Source organism: Manis javanica, chromosome 6 (genome assembly GCF_040802235.1).
Source record: "Manis javanica isolate MJ-LG chromosome 6, MJ_LKY, whole genome shotgun sequence".
NCBI classification, from domain to species: domain Eukaryota; kingdom Metazoa; phylum Chordata; class Mammalia; order Pholidota; family Manidae; genus Manis; species Manis javanica.
This window is the reverse complement of record NC_133161.1, coordinates 116,255,154-116,278,084: the sequence shown is the minus strand read 5'-3', so window position 1 is coordinate 116,278,084 and position 22,931 is coordinate 116,255,154. Positions and strand designations below refer to the sequence as shown.

At 35.6% G+C, this 22,931-nt stretch overlaps 2 protein-coding genes across 21 annotated transcripts in view; one reads left to right on the top strand and one right to left on the bottom strand.

The window, feature by feature from the left end:
* LOC118969720 (CWF19-like protein 2) overlaps positions 1-18,210 on the top strand; it is an 80,984-nt gene extending 62,774 nt beyond the window's left edge. The window contains 2 exon segments of the mRNA XM_073239333.1: positions 14,898-15,013; positions 16,731-18,210. Of these exon segments, the coding sequence (XP_073095434.1) occupies positions 14,898-15,013; positions 16,731-16,794 (180 nt within the window). The 3' untranslated portion in view covers positions 16,795-18,210.
* The window catches only part of LOC108384619 (acetyl-CoA acetyltransferase, mitochondrial-like), a 186,636-nt gene that overhangs the window by 92,175 nt on the left and 71,530 nt on the right, over positions 1-22,931 (bottom strand). For 3 of the 20 annotated variants that reach the window (XR_012132528.1, XR_012132537.1, XR_012132536.1), the window contains one exon: positions 14,880-14,978. The exons of 16 other annotated variants lie outside the window; for them this stretch is intronic. The gene's annotated coding sequence lies outside the window, so the exon portion shown is untranslated. Of the gene's footprint in view, positions 1-3,430; positions 13,970-14,879; positions 14,979-22,931 lie in introns of all 20 variants that reach the window. One more of the 20 variants, XR_012132524.1, reaches the window with a different exon arrangement.

Here is a 22,931-nt window from a genome sequence, read left to right as displayed (position 1 = left end):
TTTGGATACCTTTTAGATGTGGAACAAGTGGAGATGGCAAGTATGCAGGTGTATAAAGTTGAGGGTAGGGAGAAGGGTGGGCTGAAGATAAAAACTGGGGAGTTATTAGCATATAGATGGTATGGAAATCCATGATAATGTATGAAGTCACCATAGGAGTAAATGTTCACAACTGATTTTAAGAGACTATTCTCAAAGATTAATTTACATAATTTAATGTTAGGATGAGAGGAGATGAGAATGTATGAAGACAAAGGTCCATGGAAGCTTCTTCAGGCTAACATTATTAATGACTTAGGTAATAGTATAGAGGAAAATAGCTGTTTTTACTAAGTTGTGCTAGCTAATATTTTTAAAAACTCGATAATTTAGAATTTTTTGCACAGATTAAGGAATTGAGAATGAGAAACTACAGGGAAGATAAAAAATTAGGGACTAAAAGAGGATAGCTAAAACTGGTTGTACTGTACAGTCTATCTTAGATTCGTTTGCCAAAATAATTTTTTTCAAGTGTCCTGGCAGTCATAATACTTCTGGACCCAAACTTTTGTGTGGTTTCTTAGTACTAACTCACGTACTGGTTCTTCCTGCAGGACAGCCTCCACAGTATGACCCTGTTTTTCTGCCTTACCTCCAAGGCTCTCTGTGTAACCTACATGTCTCTGACATTTGCATATGCTGTTAATGATCTGTGCCATGCATCACCCTCTTGAGGCTTGTCCACTTTTCAGTTTGTTTACCTCCTTCATGAAGCCTTTTTCTTTTTTTCTAATCCTCTCAAACAGCTGTAACCTTTTATTCTTTTGAAACTTCAAGGACCTTTAAAGTGTTCTGTGTGCAATTCATCTTTTCAAATTAAATGTATTTGTATTGTCATCAGCCTCCAATCTGTACCAATCTCTTCCCTGACACTAGTCACTTTATATAAAAAGGTTCTAAAACTGGCTGGATTTCAGGGGGGTCCCTTGAGTATGTAACTATATTACTGATGTCTTAATGATTTTTAGCTCCTTCTTGCTTATGAGCAGTGGACCTTATAACTCAGTGGAGTAGAATGCAAACTTGTAGTCAAAGTAGTATACAAAGTAGAATTTCTGTTTGTAAGCCTCTGCTGGAAACTGTATAGCCCTTTGAAGCTTCAGATAGAAAGGTTGATATTCTAAGGATTCTTGACCAGAAAGTAAAATTTTCATCTCCTCTGTAGGGATGGTACACTTGCACATTCAGTCCACTTACACTTTACCAGGCACATGTGTCAAACAAACCTTTCGAGCAATTCTGAAAGAATTCTCCACTGCCATGAAAGTCATTTTTTCCATCAGGGCCAGGCCTTGACTTATCTACATTTCTGAGTAGTTTTATTAAGAAATGAGGACTAAATACAAAGTTCTTACTACCGCACAGAAATTTGCTGACTTTTTAGAGGTAACTCCTGAAATACTTCCGGTAGAAATTTTGTCCTTTCAGAGAAAAGAGATTCCCATTTACAGAATAGTTGAACAGGGAGGAATTATTTCATTACTTAGCTTATTTGTTAGAAATGTTATTCTATATGAACAAGGTAAATCTCTTGATTCAGCAGTCTATGAATATTATTTTGGCTTTGGTTGAAAAACCAACACTTGTAATTATTGGTTTGCTTAGTTCTCTTCTTTAGAAGTAATACATTTAGTATTTAGGACAATTTCTTGTCCTATTTCTTTAAGTTCATATCTAGTGCCTACAGTAATACTTGGCACATTGTAGACACCAAGAAATACTTGAAATATTTGTTGTATAAATGTCTTCAATTTGTTTTCATGCCTTTAATTTTCTAATGTAAATCTTAAAAACGACCCATGAATTTCAAAATCTTCTTGTCTGGCCTTCCCATTAGTGTAGTTTCCTTATTTAAACAATAATCCACTATGTAGTAACTCTATCTAACCTGTACTTAGACACTGAATGATAGGAGCCCTTGAGTTTTGGAAGATTACCAGTTCTACATCAGTACAAATCTAATTCTGTTCTTTAATATATTAGATCCTAATCTGCCCTTCTGTAACTTCTATCTGTTAATAATCCTTCAGTGGAATCACATCATAGATACATTTATTCTAAGTGAATTTAGCTCTACTCTCTTTTATTTATTTATTTAGGTATCATTAATATACAATCACATGAGCAACACTGTGGTTACTAGATTCCCCCATTATCAAGTTCCCACCACATACCCCATTACAGTCACTGTCCATCAGCATAGCAAGGTGCTATAGAGTCACTACTTGTCTTCTCTGTGCTCCTTCCCCGTGCCCCCTCCCATGTTATGTGTAGCTCTACTCTTTTAATAGTGCACAAAATTCAGCTTACCGTTTGCAATGAATAATGAATTAGTCATTGTATAATAGTATAGTGGTTTTAAAGTTTTGTTTGCATTTCTGGTAAAAAAGAGAAATGCAGTATTCTAATTTGTGGGTAGCTGTTGTGAGCAAGGTTTCATTGACATTTTCTTGAAAGAAATGGAGAAATTAACTGAAGACCTTAGAGGGTCATAGAAAAACATGAATAAGTAATGAAAGAAATAGATAAACTCATCTGTAGCATTTTATACATAAAGTCAGGTAGGTACTTAACTGGTAATTTAAAATATTTCTATTAATAGCAGTTAGACCATACTTGATTATTCCCTTAACACTATCTTTTGCATCTGATTCTTGGGTACATTGTGAGTTCACTGTAATACTATTGCTGTGATTCCCAGAATATCTATATGCCAAGATTGGTTTTCTGTGTTTGGCATCGCAGTCTTTGCAACTGATCCCCATAAACATAGTAAAAAGGAAAAAAGAAAAATTACAAGATTAAAAAAACTTGTGTTAATGCATTGCTTCTTCATTTTTAAGCAGTGAGGTTTAATCTTTATTCAACAAATACTTCTCAGTTCTTTGCAGAAGTCACTTGCATTCTCAATTTTCTAAACCAAATATTTTAAATCTTAAAATAAACATTATTGCAGCTTTGCATTTATTCTTCCATTTACCATATCACATTACCGTAAGTGTACTTAACTTGATGGTATACCCTTTCCTGACCCAGAGTAAGTGCAGAAGAATATTTTATTTCAGTCATTTAGCCAGTTTCCTCCCCAGCCAAGTGAGGTAGGTCAGTGGATGTACCTATTTTGTATACAGTTTGACTTGTTTTTTAACCCTCCCCATAGTATCACTAATTTCTGAGCTTTACAATAGAAGTTATATCTTATACATTAGTAGAGAACTTATTTCTTTAAATAGACTTACTAAAGAGCAAACATTTCAAGCTAAATTAAAGCCAAACAATTTCATAGATGATACATAAATGCAAACACATTTTAGAATAGCATAGGATCTTCTATCTGTTAATTTTTCTCACACTTCACATCAACTTCATCATGAAATAGCATCAGTATTACCTGCTAAATGTTTCTTAAATCTGTTGTTTGCTGTTATTACTACACTAAGGTGATTGTCATCTTTTCATCATCATCATCTCTGCCTCTGAAGTAGCTGCTTTCCATCTTGACTTAGTGCCTTTGCACCACACGTTTCCTTTGCTTGGGATATTCTTCATTCCCACTATTCCCTTAGTTACCACCTGTTCATCCTTTAGATCTTAATCATATATCCCCTTGGAAAATATTCTCTCTGGAAAGAGAACATATTAATAAGATCAGTTATACATATATATAATTACAGCTCTGATAGGGCTCCAAAGGAAAAGCATAGAAACAGGGGTTAGTGAAGGGGCTCAGTGCAGTCTGAGCATCCAGAGAATGTTTTGAGGCTGTAGCCCTTGTGATCTTACCACCATTTTTATAACTTTGCCAAAGGAAAAGCTATTTTCTTCATGACTGCTGTCTGTAAGACATAGTTATAAGCCACAGAAATAATTTTCAGCATGGCTGCCAAACATTACCCGCGGTGGGAGGGACGTCCCTTGGGTGTAGGACTGCAGGCCCTGGTTCTGGTTCATCTTTCCTTTCCTTTCTCTTTTTCCTTCCCTTTTCTTTTCTTTCCTGTTTTGTGAAGTGTATTCTTTCAGGTATAATAATTTAGAGAAACTTGTAATTATTTTTGAAAGTTGTGACTATGTTTCCAGGTTGAATTTTGGTGTGAAGACTTATTTTGTAGACTCTCTCCAATTTAAAACCAGGGCTGAGCAACAGATACTGAAGCTGTAACTGGTGAGTTAGTTGGTTTCCTTGGAGAAAGAAGAATGAATGATCCAGGAGCAACCTCTGTCTTCTGTCTACTCACCGTCTTCCCCCAAGAGTTCACTAGTTTTTTCCTCAACAAGTCTATTATTGTTAGCATTTCATTTCTTCTTCTGTTGTATAATGAAATTTAAGGGGAAAATAAAATGCTACTCCTTATGGGAAATAGTGAGTCCTTATGATATTCAGTAGCATTTGTGACTTAAATGTTCTCTTCAAGGGTTTGATTCTTAAATCTCTTCTTCCCAGATTTTTTTCGGGGGAGGTAGAAGGATGATGTCACATGTTTATATTGTATGTTTGCAACTTAAGGGGAAAACATTCTAAGTGAACCAAATCAACCCTAAAGTGAATTTTGTCCTTGTATGCATTTTAGAATTGCTTTTGCCATGTTGTAGAATGCATACCAAGTTGCTGAAGAAAGTCATAAGCAGTCCAGTTAAATGTGTTTTTAGGAAAGCTAAAAATGTAGTTTTCGGTTTCTTAGTGCATGACAAGTATGCGTAATAAGTCAGAACAGAATGGGTTCTGACTAGAATAATTGGTGTAGACAGTTGCTGACAAAGATTTATGAGGACAAGAAAATAAAATTAGGTGAGGGAAACTGAATACCACCACAAAACAAAAAACCAAGACAAGAGAAAAACATATTATACGTTTTGAAATTATATCCCAGTGAATCATAGAAAAAGTTTATGGTATTTGTTATGTTCCTGTCTACCCAGAAATACTCAGTAAATCATTCATGTGTTATTCATTGAATTAAATCTAAAAATTAAGTTATTAAATATGGCTGGGTTTAGAAATTTGTGCCATCTGAGTATTAACAGAAATTATTACCTTAAGAAAAACATTTTGTTTTAATTCCTTCAATATTTTTTATGCAGGTTCTATTTCTAAATTTATTCCATTGAATTTCAAGATATAATTTTAATGTTTTGAACGATATTGATAGGTATGGTACTGCAACTCCTGCTACCAATACTAATACCAATAGATGATTTTTTTTAAGGGAATGCAATGTGCCAGGACTTGTTTTAAATAAGCTTTAAATAAGCACCTTACATATAGGAATTTATTTAATTCTCATTAAAATTCTATAAAGTCACTTCCTAATTTTTTAAAAATAAATTTAAGTGTAGTATGAACTGAATCTCAGTTAAGTTTTAATTTTTGACAAGAAATAAGGTAAGACATGTGTATGACACTTGAAATTATTTAAAATAAATAAGAATTATTTAAAATAATTGACTAGATTGATAAGCTGGGATTTGAAATATAAAAAGTAAAAAAAATCTTACCTAGATTCATATGTGACAGTTATACAAAGCTCTAAAAATAAAAATTTAAGTTGCCTAGAAATGCTTGCATGATTAAATTGAAAATTTCATATTGTATATGGGCTTGAAAAAAATGAAGTTTATTTTTCTTTATTTTTTTCATTCTTAGGTGACTTCTAATTACAATGTATACTCTTTGTAGAAGTATGGAAATGCAAAAAACATACAGGAGAAAGTACATAAAAAAGTCTCCAAATCCTATCACACAGGATAATACACTGATAAATACTTCAAAATATTTTCTTACAAATGTATTTCCTTCCTTCCTTATGACATTTTAAATATTTTTGCATAAGCTGACATAATACAACAAAAATCCACATTTTTTTTATTTTTTTGCTTCCCTCAAGTCTCTGTCTAAACACATGCATAATTTTATGTAATTGTAATCTTTATTTTTTTTCTATTCATTCTGTCAGTAATGTTTTTCCATGCTGCACAATATTTATCATTAAATGAAATTATAATCATATCAGCATATTCAATGTCCCAATAATACAATTTCTAAAATTTATTTCAGGAAAGGAGACTAACTACATTCAGAATGACCTATTTTCCTTACAGATTTGCCTGGAAACAAAGTAACTGTAAGATAAATTTTAGCCGAAATAAGCAGGCGAAGAGAGGCAACAAAGGGCCAGGTAGTTTATTTGAATGCCACTCCCGGGTGATGTTCCACAGCCTGTACCCAGGCCGGGGAAGTCACACCCATTCAGGGAGGTGGGGGCTTATAAGGGGTTAGGAGGGGGAGGAGTGGGCAAGCTATCTATCCTAGGGGATGTGGAGAGGTATGATTGGCTAAAGGTGACATAATAGACAACTAGAAACTTTTTTCCTTCCAAGAGGGAGGAGGCTGACATCCGGGTCTTATTTAGTTGGCACATCAGAAGGATGGAATTCAGGAAGAGCTGTCCCCTTTCCATATAAGGCACGGACCTTGGGGTCTGGTCAGTTCTCCCTCTATGGCATCTCTCTGTTCTGTTTGCATGTCCTTGTTTTTCCTTCCTCCAGCCTAACAGTAACCCTTACATTTCTCTCAGCAATTATTCAAAACTTTCGCCCTTCTCCCCAGATTCCCTGTTTATTCTTTGCAATCACTTTGCTTCCTACCTTATTGGAAAATTAGAGTTTATAAGTTTGAATGTTTTCAGTGTCTATTCTTCTGAAAATTAATCTTCATGAATCTCTTATCTGACAGTGGGAACGATGTTCTCATTTCCTATAAGGCCAAGATCTTTACCAGTGTTTTTGATCTCATTCCTTTTCTGTCCTCTGGAACCAGTTCCCACCATTTCTTGTACAAAATCTTCAATTTTTTTCTCTGTAGGCTACTTTCTTATAACTTGTAAATATGCTTAAGTCTCTGTGTTCCTAAAAGAAACAAACAACTTTCTTTTTTCTGGTCAACTTCATTATCCTCCTTTGGCAAACCTGCAGGAAAGGGTATTCCAGACTTACATTGTGGGTATGGGTGCAAAGGTGAGGATGAGATGGCATCATATGCATATGTTATATCATTCTAAGTAGCTACCGAGTTAGATACGAGTAAGGGGGTATGAGGAGATGGGCAAGTAGACAAGAATCAGTTCTATTTGCATCCTGACTGTATCTCCCAGTTTCATGGTTTCAGTTGACATCTTTTTGTGAATATGAGTCCTAAGTCTGTAACTTTAGCTCTGAACTCTTAAGTTGAGCCCTAAACCAGTGTATTCAACATTGCCTGCTAGACTTTTATGGGTTTACAATAACTTGAGAATGTATAAAGCCATTTCCTTCATGTACATAATTTCCCTTCTCTTAATTGCATGATGATCCTTTTGTTTTACTAAGTTAAGAAAACCGTGGCAAAGTCCTTAATTCCTTCTTCTGGCAGCATATTCAAGTTGCCACTCAGCAATGTTTTACTTTGCCTTCCCTTCTGAACATACTTCATCCTTTTTTCTGCAGTCACCACCCTAGTCCCTTACTTCGTCATCTCTTGCTTAAGAGTGTTACAGTAACATCCTGAGTGATCTTTTTGACACTGTTCCTTTTTTCATCAGTGTCCTTTAAATTGCCACCAGAATTAATCTAAATGTTTATTGTGATAAAGTTGAAAGAACCGTGGATTTGCGTGAGTTAGAGCCTTAGGACATATCTCACCTTTTTTACTTCTTTAGCTAAGTTTTTTATCTTGAGATAAGTCATTAAAATATTTTTGAGAACTTTAAAAATGTAATGTAAATTAAAAATTTTTCAAAAACATGAATATGCCTTTGCTTCAAAATCTTTGTTACTAGATCTTTATGCTTTTCCTGAGGTTGTTTCCTTGACCTCTGAACCCTGTATCCTATCTTTGTTTCTGAAGACCCAGTTCACTTGTATCCATTTCTCTATCCCTTGTGATCCAGTACTACTTGATCTATACTTTATTTTACTTAGTAGTCTAATGAAGATTTGTATAAATCCCCTGTTTCCTCTCTCTCTCTGTTATATAATTTATGAATTCCTTAGTGACTAGAACCATATCTGGTTCATATTTTTAGACATGTTCATGCCATTAGGTTATATAATGATAATAGTACTTCTGAGTGTTATGAATTCATTGATTAGTGGAATGAAATGAAATCAGTATTAAAAAAAGGTCTGCAGTGTTTTTGATTTACTGTTTATGGCAGTTATAGACATATCTTTTCATAATGCCAGCAGTTTCATCTCAAAGCTACATAGTCTCATAAAATGTTAAATCAACAGTTAAAATTTGGCTTTGTTGTGGAGTCTGTATTAAGGTACTCAAGCATTCTCAGTCAAAAGGTGGGCAGATTTTATTTAGGTGAAAGAAATTTTTCATAATTGAAAAACAGATTACCAGTTAATGGAACATTATCAGCTTACCTTTTCTTTAAAAAATGTCATCGTTTACTAAAGTGACATTTTTACTAACTTATTTTATTAGAGAATTGGAATAATAGACGTGGAATGTAATAGAAATAGTATGGGAGTGGAAGTAGCGTGGGATTTTTAGAGCCAAAGATTTAGAGTTGAGTCTGGGGCTTTATCATTTATTATATGTGATCTTTAGTATCCTCATTAGTAAAATGTGGCTTAATAATACCTATATTATGAGTTGTTAAAATTAAAAGAGATATATTTTAGAACTTTATTAAATTATGTCAATGTTAATTTCTAGGTGGAAATATTGTCCTGGTTTTTTAAATATGAAAAATATATATGGCAGTTTTCAGCTACTGCTTATGTATAAAATATACCATTTGTCATCCTTAAATTTATCTATTTTATAAGTCAAAATAACTAAAATTTTTTCACATCTAAAAGAATTCTACTATTTTAGTGTGAAACAGTTTCAAAATGTCAGTCAACATTAAAAAATTTCTAAATCTTCTCATCCCTCCCTGCACTGGCAAATGCTGAAAGGAACATGGTAAAAATATTACATTAAGTTATATTCCTTCTCAAAGCTCGCTTCATATGTAAAGTTTCCAAAGAAGCAATGATGAAAGAAGGAAAAGAGACTGAACAGTTGAATTGCCTTTACATATTACACTAGAGCCAGATACTACACTGGCCTTAGAAAATAATCTGCTTAACAGAAGTAAAATTTGTAGTGGTTAAACATGTCCCCAGGTAATCTACTCTTGAAGTTATGAAATGAACTATAGTCTAGTCTTAAATATTACTCATAATTGTTTATTAGTGATTCTTTAGATTATTTAATATTTAATTTTCTCAAGCTTATATATATTTAGTATCTATTCTATTAGCAGCTTTATAAGAGAGGTTTGTTCACTGTTATATTAACTTGACAAGAAATAAAACTAAAGCTAAAATAAATATGTGCCTTCATTCTAATTCTACAGCATGTTCTAGAAGGATTCCAGAATCTATGGCTTGAAGAGCTTAAAAGATGTGGTCATGGGATATATTCTCAGTTTGTGTCTGGGCTCTCTCTTATCTTAATCACAATGCTGATATGGAGTTTGCACAGTAGTCTCTACAACCTAAAGAGCTTGGGAGATAACTGGGGAGCATTTCTGAGCGCTGTGAGTATAGAGAGGTGCACTAGTGCTTTGAGGCCTTCACTCTGTATAGAAACATAACAATCTCAGATGAAATATTAAGAGAGAAAATTGGAAGAGATGTAATATAGCTCAAAAATAAAGATACTCTTCTCTGTGGATGGATAGGAGACTGAACAGAAACATAAAACAATAAGGAGCTGGAGTTTGCAGGGATCCAGCTCCAAAAATTGGCAGCCTGGGTGGCTGAGAATTGAGCTCATCTGAGATGATGAGAATTAAAAGGTCTGCTCACACCATCCTTCTTTGCCTGAACCAGGTTTGAGAGTTCCCATAAAAGGAGTCTGGAAAAGGCTGTAGCTCATAGCTAAGTGTTTATGATGGGAGGTGTAGAGGAAGCTGATACAGCTTTGCAGCCATTATTTGGGCTGTGTGAAATATCCCCAGTTTCACAGTGTGAGATACCCTTGTAAGAACTGGGAATCCTGATGACTGAGTGGAGACAGTATAACACTCCCAGTTAGTGAAAGGTAAGTGTAGGCAGACAGGAGGGAAGGAAAAAAAAACCCACTTAAGGTAAGTTTGTATACCAGCATACCAGAAAACATTAATTTTTCTTCAGAAAGAGTAAAAAATAAGAAAGAGTGTAAACATTTATTGCCAGTAATTTGAAATGATAGTATAGTATTAAAAGGACTTTAAAATTAAGTATGTTTAATAGATTCAGTCATGAGAACAGAATAATATTCATATGAAAAATAAGAATTATGAAATAAAACCAGGCGAAAGTGAAACAATAGTAGGTGGATGTGAAGAAGAAACAATATTCTGCAGATTTTAGAGATTAGATAGGATAAATCCTAGGTAGGACTCAGATAAAGAAAGGATTAAATGGTTAAGTGAAAGGTAACTAGAAGTTATAGCTAATACTTACTGATCACTTTATTCCTTGGCAGTTCTAAATATTTTACATGTACTAATTTATTTGATCCTGAAAACACCGAATTATTTTACTTTATAAATGAGGAACTTGAGGTGAGTAAATAACTTGGAAGGTTATTTAATGAGGCAGCTTTGTAACCTGGGCGTTCAGGCTCCAGTGCCCCCACCAGCACACTGGACGGCAGGGGCATTAGCCGGTCAGTCAGCACGGAGATAGGAGACGAGAGAAAACATATCAAAGAGTAGATGAAATAAGAAGAACAGACAAAAGCTGAAATTACTGAAATATAAAACCAAAAATAAGACGTGATTAGGAAACTGAGGGTTTATTCTACAAAAAAAACCTAACAGATAAGCCACTAAGAAGGCTGATCAAGGGGAAAAAGTAAACACAAATAAATAGTATTAAGAATTGAAAAAAGGAGATATAACTAAGGTTGCTGTTAAGTCCATCTGGTACCATCATGAAATCAGAAAAAGGTGCCCCCCCTGTGCAGATGCAGCCCTGTGAGCACCTTTGTACAAATTGAAAAATAGCATCGAGCCAGGATCCATGTCCTGGTAATGTAATGTGGCTTGGTGTTCAGTCCACTCACTGCCTTGGCTGAGTGTAGCGGACAACCTGCTCTCTGTGGACAAAATTAGAGATACAGTAGAGATTGCCCAAAAATCATGAAAATACTAAGAACAATAATAGCTGCTTGTTTATTGAAATTTTAAAAGATAAAAAATGGCAACAGATGCTATATGGCCTTCAATGATGGCAAACTTGCAAAATACCAACTGGTAGGAAAATCTGATCTAGTAGAAGAGTTTTCCTTTAGTTCCAAAATGCTGGAAAAGGCTTTCAAGCAAACTATGAATTTTTAATACTAGTTCTGAAGCAAATTCTTTTTCCTTTTGAATCAGTGTGTTGCATTCAAATAGGCTAACGACCTGTATGAAAGAAGAGCAATGCCTTGAGGCCTTCCGAGAGTTTACTGCGGTCTCGGAGGCAGCCGCTTTTAGTTCTTAGCTGTTCCTTCTGGCTTTTTTACTTCTGAATTTCTAAACAAAGTTATATCTTGATTCTGTAAATAGGCACCGCTAAAGCAGATTGTATTATGATCGCCTTTCTTTTATGTAAAAAATTTTATTCTTAATTGGCATTAATATTTGAATCATTTTTTATTTTTGGTCGTTTGCTTGATTTGTTTTCTTTGCTAAATCTTCTCTTACTTCCAATAGCTTAAGTGCATGTCAGTTTAATCAGCAAGGAAGCTGAGCTCTGTTTGTATTACCCCTTCCTGCACTGTAACCTGTAAAGCGCCCCTTGGTAGCAAGCATGGCAATCCTAGGGCTCATCTTGTTTTCCTTCTCAGGGATCACATTCCTTCACTCTCCGGTGTCTGAGAATGACACTTTCATGTATTTTGACGTATCATCCAGTTTTTTAACACTGGCAGGTTGTGTGTGGCTTTTGTTGTGGTCATTATGACTAAAAATGGAAGTAAATGAGAGTCATGCGTATTTTAACAAAATGAAAGAACACTGGATCCTCATTCAGTTACCCTGTTACAATGTGGTTCTGATTCTTATACTGTCAAGCAATTGCAAATTTTTATCTAGCTTGTTCTCAGGTAGCAAAAAAACCCACAAAAAACCATTAAGTGATTTTGAATTACGTGTATCAGATGAAGAAAATATAGATCAAAGGTTGGCAGACTTTTTCTCTAGAGACCAAATAGTAAATATTTTAGGCTTTGTAGACTATCCAGTCTGCACAACTACTCAGCTGCACAGCTTTCATGCTGTTGAAACGAGGAAGCAGCCATAAACAATACATAAACAAGTGAGCAATTGTATTCCAGTAAAACTTTATTTATGGACACAGAAAGTAGAATTGCATATAAGTTTCATTTATCTTGGAACATTATTATTTTGATTCCTCCCAGTCATTTAGTAGTATAAAAACCAAATTAAAACAAGCAGCAGGCTGGATTTGGTCTCTGGGCTATAGTTTGTTTACTGTTATAGATTCTTAAATAAGTCCCATATTCTGTATTAATATAGTAGCAAACATAGAACTTAGTATTTCTACTCTTTCGATATTTCTGTCTTGGGTATCCAAATGGGAAATGTACCTTTGTATTGGTATGCCTGAGGAACAGAAATTAGAGAAGTGGGAAGAAGAGGAGACCAGAAGGGACAGTGGGTTAATTTTGGGAGTATAATTAATTCGTCTGATGCACCAGCTTGTTAATTCCGTTTATCGGGCATTTATTGAATACCCACTGTTTTTTTGACACTGTGCCAGGCACTATAGATACTAAGTAGTGTAGAGCTTGGTCTTTGGCCTGGGAAGTTGTGAACAGATAATTGTAAATAAACAAATAATTACTGAGAAGATTATAGTCTAGCAATATAAATATGCCTAAAATTATTTAGGAGGCAAAATATACAGTAAAATTACAAAAAAAAATGAAGAACTAGAAAAAAGTGAATTTGAAAAAGGCCTTAGTATGTGAAGACTTTCTATACTGTGTGAAGGTGCTTGACCTTTATTCCAATATCTAGTAGTGTTTCTCAGATTGTGTTGTAGGATCAGAGTGGGTCATTTTATTTTTAAAATTTTCAGTCCATCATTGACTAATAGTTTTTAGTACGTGGACTAATATTTTATTAGATATTTGTCCTAAAATGATATTATGAAATATAGGTCCAAACTTTTTACTTAGCTTGATCCAACATAAATTACTCCTTAAGATTGCTATAAAAGTTTAAAAACACTCAGTTTTTATACTTAAGTCATCATGGACTGATAACAAATGTACCATGGCTGATAATTCTCAGCCTGACACTGGTTTGTGGGCCACACTTTGGGCGGTATAGATCTCGTAGGTGATACGGGCTCCCAGCAGACTTTTCAGCAAAGAATGGCGTAATTCTGTTTGTGTTTAACATAATGAATTTTTGGCAGTGTGAGTGATAATTAGGTTTCAGGCTGAAGGATGGAAACCAAGAATCATGGGCAGTTGAAGGGCAGTTTGTAATAGAGGAGAAAGTAAAATCGACTTTATACTGATTAATTCCTGAAAGGATAATTCTCTCAATAGCCTGTAAACTTCTTGTAGGAAGGGACTATATTCCTTTTAGTTACTACCTAAGGGTAAGCCCTTTCAAAACTATTTAATGAATAAATGAGTGAATGCATGGGTCAGAGAGGTAAGGCAGAACTAGGAAAGAAAGAATAGTGTGTTTAAAACTGGACGAGTTTCAGGCTGAGAATATAATAAGCAGAATTAAATGCTTTCAAATCAATGATAATTGACAAGTATTTATTATGTTTAGCAATTTTCAAGTCCTTAGAGAGATCAGTGTTAGCAGTGTGGTAGGTTTAGGGGCCAGGTCATAATGTGTTGCTCTTCTCTATTATCCAGTAAGAGAATGAGTAGAGGTACCTTGAAAGTAAGACACTTCGTAAATTAATGTCACTTAGTTGAAGAAGAAAAGTAGTGATAATAATCTTTACTATCCACTTAGTATTTCGTAAGATAAATAATTGGTGTGTATTTTTTTCTTCCATTTTAACAGGGGAACTAAGTCTCTATTAGATGGAATTAAAATAGATTTTTAATCATTCTGATTTGAGAAAATGATGAAAATGTGAATAATTTGCTTGGTGTTGTTTCAAATTTATTTTTAATAAAGTTGTTACCTAATACTCTTATGTACTTTTTATTAGACCCTTTCCAGTAATATTCCATTTTGCCATAGAATGAAATTTACTCATTCTGTACTGTACCAGGCAATGTATTTGGCTAAAAACTTGTAGGAAAAAAATTATAGGTTGAAAGTATGTGGGATGTAACTTATCCTGAAGAGTCAGAGAAGTGAAAATCACTTGAGGGATGTTAATGGAAAGAATAACATTGTGTATGTAGAGTATCCTTATAGTAGCTAATTTAACAATTTTGTTCTGTCATGTAGTTGCTTTATTTCTTATAATCAAGTTTTAGTGTGATCTTTGAAGAAGCATTCATTAAACACATCTACTGCGTAAGTGATGGGTACCCTCATACAGTGCTTATTTGAATATTGGTACTTAGTCGTCTTTTAATATTATTGAGATGAAAGCTTTATATTTAAGTTTGCTTCTGTGGTTGCTTTTTAAAAAATAAAATACATTTTGGTTATTTTTTCCCCACTTTTTTCCTGAAAAGATTATGGTCATTTTATTTGATAGTGGATAATGAAAGTCCAGGAGACTTTAGATAATCCATAATACTATGGAAAGTTAAAATCATTTTTATGCTTTTTTATTACTAAATGTAAGCATTTACCTCTCTTCACAATAACTTCAAAAGTTACCTCTAAATCTTCCCATAGAATGAAGACCAGCAAGAAGTGATCCTTGTTAGGACAGACAGATCTGGAAGCGTATGGCCTGTAAACACACCGGGAAAACCTCTGGAATACAAAGGAGGAAGAAGGAATACACAGATGTATGTTCGGCAAGTCTTTGTTTATTAATGCAGAATTACTTTTCTACTCTTGAGAATTCTTTGCATCAGAGTACTTCAAAATATTTTCTGAAATGTAGTTTTATAATGCAAACATTAGATGATAAATTGTTATTTTTATTCTTAGTTATGTCCCTTTGCTTTATACAAAATGGAATCTAATTCAACCACAGTTTTCAAATAATTCTAAACATTGACTGTTTAACAGTTTTAATTTTAGTGTACATTCTTTGACATTCATTGTTTATAGCTTCTTCTCACATACTTTAACCATAGCTCATAGGGAAAACCGTGGTCTCCCAGACGTGTTGTCTGTGTAGCTAATTTGAGACATGGTGATGGGGTCGTCCGTATACAGTAATGTCTCAATTATGTAGCTGCTGGATCCTTTGTAAGCCTAATTTTCTTTTCCATCTTGTAGCTCTAGTAATGAGTTTTTAGGACTACCTTAAGGCTTTTGAGATGGCAAAAACAATGTATTCAGTTTTCCTAAGTTAGACTTTTAGTTTTAAATTTGAAAGATTGTACAAGTGGTAATTGGGTTTACAAAATATTTATTCATTCAGAATTTTTCTGTCTCATGTTTATTATTTGCCTGTTGAGTGCCTTTGCTGCTAGAGATAGTAATTCATTCATTCAGGAAATAGTGTGAAATGGGCGGAATTAGGAGTTTGGAGCAGAGATGTGGCAGGAGACAGTAAGGGTTTGAATTACATGAAATGGCAGAACTGGCTAGGGATCCCTAGGTGCGTTGCTAGATGGTGGTGTGGCTCTTTTTGAGTTGCCTACTACTGAGTGATCTAGGTATAAAAGTAAAGGTGGCAGACAGATTCATTCAGGATTAAGGTTTGTTTTTCAAGCATAATGAAAGTGTAAGAAGGCTAGAAATTAAAGTTCTGGAGCCAGGAAGTAATTTAAGTCATGGCGTATGAGATACAATCTAGTGAAGACAGGGAATAGTAGTGTTGGGAGAAAATACTGGAAATGTGGTTCTAAAGATATCAAGGAGGTTGAAAAGCAGATTTGGTTTGGATATAGGAATGTGAGAACAGAAATAGGGAGATTTGATTTTGGAGGAAACAAATAGCACTTTTCTTTTCTACATGTAGCTATGGGACCAACTGATAGGAAAATCCAGAACTGATTTAGTTGAGAATCAGCGTGTCAGCTGTGTTTCTGGTAGAGCTGTTTGAAGTGGATTTGCTAATACTCCACCTCTGTTTCCAACATGCTTTCATGATCTCTGGATAACTGGAGACTTCCCTATTGTATAGAGAAGGGAATTTTTATTGGGTCTCCAAACGATTTATTCAGAATTTTTCTGTCACATGTTTTTGCCTGTTGAGTTCTTTGCTGCTGGAGGCAAGGAAGCAGAAAAGGGAGCTCTTCTTCTTAACAAGGAAAAGCAGAGCAGAGAGAAGGGATAAAGCAATTCTGCCCTTTCCCCCAAACTCAGAAATCAGATAATGCTATGCTTTCATCCCAAGAGAAGAGGAAAGTAAAGGGGCAGAAGTATAGGGAGTGTTGTTCTAATAGAAGTTCTTCCACGTGGAAGCAGATAGAACAGGGATAACGTGGAAGGGGAGACTGTGATACATAGTGGGATTTTTACATTTAACATCAGATTTATAGATAATTCATTAAAAATACTTGAGAGACTCATGTTTTCACTAAATTAATATTGTTCATTTTGTCATAGGCTTCAACCCGTGAGCAAAAAGAAAGGGTCAGATACTTTCATGATGATGATCATCTCAGCCTAAATGATTTAGTCAAGAATGAAAAGATGGGAACAGCAGAAAATCAAAATAACTTTTTATGAGAATGGCATCTAAGGTAAGTTATATGCCTGGGATACCTGTGAATTTGAGAAGCTGGTTACTCATTCTAGCAATGATCTCCTTTTCAGAGAGAACTGTTTCTTTCTAATTGTGCTTTGTTTTATTAAATTAAATCCTTTGTAAGACATATTAGGAACATGCATTTGGAACTGATTTGATTGGGAAATACATATTTGGGATTTCAGTTAGTTTTTAAATAGGGACTCTGGTTTAATTTTTAATGTATCCCATGAAATTTTAATTATATATGTGATCTACCATTTGAAGGAAAGTTTAGGGCCAGACTTTAGTGTTGACAGTGAGCTGCTAGTTAGATTACCAGTTTGTTCGTGTTCGTGTTCCTCCAGTTCTTCCTAATTAGGCTACAAGGAGTGTATTTGGTGTAGTAATTTATGGATTATACAGAAGGCATATTGGAATAATCCTAAGTGTTTATATGAAAACTTTGTATTTTATATGAAAATGTATATTCATACATCACTATGGGTAGTTGGGCGAATTTTTTGTTTCAAATAACATACTTTGTTGCAGTCCCTTCCAAAACACCACCATTAACATTTTTTTATACAAGAGATATATTTAAACTTAGCTCAATAACTAGGGTTTGATCCCACTGGAATAATTCAGCTCACTACCTGTTCTTGCAGATAAAGTTTTATTGGAACACAACTATGCACATTTGTTTATATATTGCCTAAGGCTGTTTTTGCTCTATAATGGCCAAGTTGAATGCTTGTGACAGAGATTTTATAGTTCACAAAGCTGCAAATATTTACTGTTTTTACAGAAAAATTTTGTCCATCTCTGTTTTATGCTACCAGTGGTTGCTTTTTCATGGCAGGACTTTGAACTAGGTAGGTAGGAGGGAGACTTTTTACTCTATACCTTTTTTAGACTTTTTTTAAAGCTATGTTAATATATTACCAGGTGAAAAAATTAACTTAAAGAAAACTAGAATAAGGGTAAGTAGCCAAGTTATCTGTGTGTATATGTGTTTGTCAATTGGGGGTTAGGGGCTAAGTGAAATAGTCATTTTCTCATCACAAGTATTGTATGAGATCTTTAAATTTAGTCCATTAGGATATTACTTCTCTTTATTTTAGGGGAAATTCTAGGAACCTCCTAGGGTCTGGAGATTGAATATAGAAGGAAGGACATATTTTTATGAAAATTTCCTTCTCAGATATGGGACAGACCACATTATGTGAAAATCTGAATTAAATACAGTTTTAGTAATCTTATAGTCCATTCAAATTTATACACAAGGAAAAAACTTGTAAAAAGTTGTAATAGTCATTTGTTAATTTAAGAGTTGTTTATTGAACACCTAATTTTTTGCTGGATAACATTCTAGGTGCAGGGTGTAGAGAAGTATGATCAAGTCATAGTTCTCCCTCAAAGAGCTTACATTTCTAGTGGATGGGCCAGAAAATGAACAAAATACAGTTTTACAACGTTACATGACAAATAATATATTACAAAATAGAAAATATTTTTGTAGGGAATAAAGCAAAGTAGGAGGAGTTAAGGTTTTTTTTTTCAGGGGAGTGTTGAAGGAAGGCCTCTTTAAAGGTGATGTTTGAGCTGACTCTGAACAAGGTGAGGGAGTGGCCCACGTGAATATCTGGGGGAAGGATGTTCACACAGAAGAGACAGCAAATGCAGCAGATCTGAAGCCGAGATAACCTTGAGGAGAATTGAAAGCAAGTTGACTGGGGATGAAAGGAGAAAGGGAGAGAGAAGTGGGAGATGCAACGGCAGACATGGGGTCAGATCATGTCAGGTGTTATAGGCCCTGATGTGAGAACTTCTGTTTATGTTTTAAACGATGGGAACCCACTTGAAGGTTTTTAGTAAGGCAGTGTTGTGATTTGGTTTCTGTTTTGTAATTTCCCACAGTTCTTGTATATTCTGTTCTGGTTTTTTTGGTCTTTGTTCTTTCTTCCTCTGTTTTCATTGTGGAGGTTTGTTGTCATATCCTCAGACTCAGAGTCTTTCCTCATCTGGGTTCATTCTATTAATAAACCCATCAGAGACATTCTTCTTTTCTGGTTTAATGTTTTTTATCTCTTGCATTTCTTTTTGGTTCTTTCTTAGAATTTCCATCTCTTTACTTATATTATCCATCTGTTTGTTCTTTGGATTCCTGTGCCCTGGACTGTGAACTTTACCAGTACTTCTCAGTTTTTTTCCCTGCTTAGTTTAGATAGGTGAGAGGGCCCTGGAGTTGGGTGTGTCCCTTCCTTTAGGTAAGTTAGGCTCTTGCAAAACCTCAACACATTAAGCTCTTGTAAAGTAGCTTGTACCGAGGGTGGCCCTTGTTAAGAAAAACAAAATGCTCTGGTGTACTTCAAAATAGTTCCTTTTTACCTGCTGCTGCTGGAAGCAGGAGAGGATTTTTCTTTCTGATCTTTACTGTGAAGATGTGGTTAGAGGTCTTAGAGGTAATTCTCTTATATAAAAGTATGTGCTCTCCCCAACCCCACCATATGACTGGGTACCCCTGGAGTTTTTAACTCTAAGACTTGTCTACACTGAGCCTCCAACAATTTGTTATAGTTTAGGTTTTCCTGCCCAGGGAACCACTGGTTTCTACACAGATAAATTGTGATTTTCTGAACCCACCTGTCTGATTTTGGGGTAGTCACTTTCCTGATGGACTTAAGAAGAGTTGTTGATTTTTCAGTTTTTCAGCTTTGCACTTCTTGTTGGGACAGAGTGGTGACCCTGAGTCCTTTAAATGCCAATGGGATACAGATGGTTTATGTTTTGAAAAAATTTTTCTTGAAGCTCTTTTGAGAAGGTAATATAAAGAGGTAAGAGTGGAAGCATAGTGATCACTTAGGAGGCTATTGCATTCATTCCTTGGATCAGGATGGTAAACTGATGAGAAGTGTTAGGATTTGGGACAATGCTGATGCCATTTATTGAAATACAAGAACTTGCAGGGGAACAAATTTTGCAGAAAGTGGGAGGTTAAGAATACGATTTTGGACATATAAAGTATGAAATGTTCATGAGACATTCACATTGTGGTGTGGAGTTACTGTTTATGAGGCTCTGGGTAGATGTTCTCCCATATAGATTTGGATATTGTTAACATTTAAATGTATTTAAAGACATGGGAGTTAAGAAATCATTAGTGAGGATTTTCTGAGGACTGAGCCCTTGGAGAACTGTATGGAAAAGGACAAAAAGGATTCAACGCATCAGACTGAGAAGGTATAGCTAGTGAGGTAGGAGAACTGAGGATGGGTTCCAGAAGCTGTCTGAAAGGGAGTCGTGAATGACTTCGTCAGCTGCTTCTGAGAGGTTAAGATCTTTGAAGATTTGGCATTGTGGAGGTTTCTGGTTCATAAGTGTTGTTATCTTGGTATGTGAAGGAGGAAAACCTGATTAGAGTGGGTTCAAGAGAGAATCTGAGAACAGTTAGTGAAGTGATGGCCTTTAAAGGAGTTGGTTACTGGGCATCAGGACAGGAGGAAAGGCAGAGTATTAGGTTACAGACGCAGGTAGGATCATAAATTTGGTGGTGGAAAATGAACATTTTCTTCCTATTCTATTAGTTTATAAAAATACCAGGGGTATCAGCTGTGAAGATAGTGTGAAATGGTCTTTGAGAGAACTGGTGAGTGAAATAAAGTAGGGTAATCAGGCAGTGTTGAAGGTCCATCTTAGGTTTATGGTTATATATTTAAAGTAAAATACGTCATGTTGTTTGTGTATTTTTCTTCTACCATATTTGGATAAGGACTTGTTTTATTGAATCACAATACAATGGTCATGACCTGTTTTGTATTTTTCATATTTTACTACCATTGCTTATTGCTTTAAGGGTACAAATAATAGAGCATGTTTATAGTATGTTTTTCTTCTGTTTATATATTATGAGATCTTTTAGTAATATTGTATAGGATTGATTTTAGTGTTAGCTGATTCAGAAATAATTGTAATTGAAGATATTTGTCTAGTTTCCCTGAACATCTTAAATCTTTGAGTTTTTTAAAAATTCAAGTTTACTAAGCTAGAACATTGTAAAATATATTATAAAAATTTACTAATGGGATGCCACCAATATGGCAGAGCAAGAGACCTCAGCGTTCATTCCCCCAATGAAGATCAATTATTAGGTAGCTATCCATGAAAAAAAAACAGCTCTGGAAGAACTCTGGAGTCTACTTAACCAACTTCAGCAATTTAGGGAGCAGAAAACTTGAAAATGATTGTACAAAAATGGAAGGAAAACACTTAATTTTGCCTGGATCATTCTGTCTCCTAAGCTCTCAGTGCCAGGAGACAAATCTCCAGCAAGAGAGAGTTCCCTTTACAGGGAAAAGAAGAGCAGGTGAATGACCAGCTTAGCATTTTGTGGCACCACATAAGGTCCCACTTCAGTTTCATCCCACCCAGAGACCAGCAAAGCTGTGACATAAAGAGACAGCCAGGAACAAGGAAGAAAAGCAGGGTATACCATTAGCAGCCACAGAGTGGGAGTGATCATGATTCCCAGTGATCTGCTTTGCAGATACACTAAGCAACATTCGTCACAATAAACCAGTAGCCAGAATAGCTGCTATGGAACTCTTATAGATTTCACCAGCTTTCACCACAGGTATTTATGTTTGCTGCCACCAGCTGCCTGAGTCCATTCCTGCTCCCTGTCCCACCCTTATCTGATAGCTCCTGAAGCCTGAAACTGCACCATCAACTATGTAGGCCTCTGCAGCTCTGTGAGTGTAGGATGCCGGGATAGACACGTATGGCTGACTGACACTACTTGTTTGTGCTCAGGCCTAGCCTCTCTAGACCTGCACATGCATGCTGCCAACCTGAAACCTGTCACCATCCTCTACTTCTGTGCACATGTCTTCGGGAAGACTGTGTAGTCTCAGGAAGCGTGCCAACAGCCAAGGTCCCTGCAACTGCCTCTGCACCCAAATCAGGCCCTGCCTTTTGTCACTGGCCTATATCATCACCTAGCCCCACTGGCTTGCACCTGTACACCTCTGCTCCAACCCCCATCACTGGCATCCACTGTCATGCACTATGGTGAGATACAGCAGCCATGGTAGTGCATGCTCACAGCCAGGACCCTGCAGTTGCCAGTGCACCTTAGTTGACTCCAGCCCTTTATGCCTGGTCTGGTCCCCACCACTACATATGTGATTGCAGCCAGGCCTGGCCACTACACAGTCATCTGCAGCTGGACCCTGCATCGTCATATGTGTATACCACTGGCTTTGGTCACTATTATTGCTTGCTTTGGTCCCTAGCTGTTGGACTTGGAGGTGCTGCTGAGGACCTCAACAACCTTTACAGCTGCTGTGTACCCCTTGCAGTTCCTACGAAGGAATCTGCAGTTGATGCTTTGTACCCCAATAGCTTGAGCTGATGAGTCACCACACTCCCCCAGATCCAGTACTGCCAGATGCCCTCACACTTGGTGCCCTGTACCTTCAGACCCAGTGTCACTGCTTGTTCCAGCACACCCTCACCTGCAAGGGAATTTTCCCTTCAAAGTTAGTCCATAAAGTCTACAAGAGGTGACTGCTTATTCAAATGTGCAGACAACTGTGCAAACTATAGGATCTTGAAAAATCAGGGAATACAGTAAATATTAAAGATTTACTGGCTCCAAAGAAAAGGAGACAGAGGAATTACCTGGCAAATAATTCAAAATAATTGCTCCAAAGATGTTCAGAGAGCTATAAGAGAACACAGGTAAACAATTCAACAATATCAGGAAAATGATACAAGAACAAATGATGAAGTTCAACAAAGATACAGAAAGCATAAAAAAAATTTTGGAGCTGAAGATTACAATTACTGAAGAATTCAATAGAGAGCTTCAGCAGCAGATCAGATCAAGCAGGAGAAAGGATCAATGAGTTCAAAGGTAGATCATTTGAAATTATTCACTAAGAGGAACAAAAAGAAAAAGAATGAAAAGAAATGGAGAAAGCCTGTGGGTCTTATGGGACACCATTAACCAAAACAATCTATGCATCAATGGAGTCCCAAAGGAGAAGACAGGGGAAAAGGAGTAGAAAACTTATTTA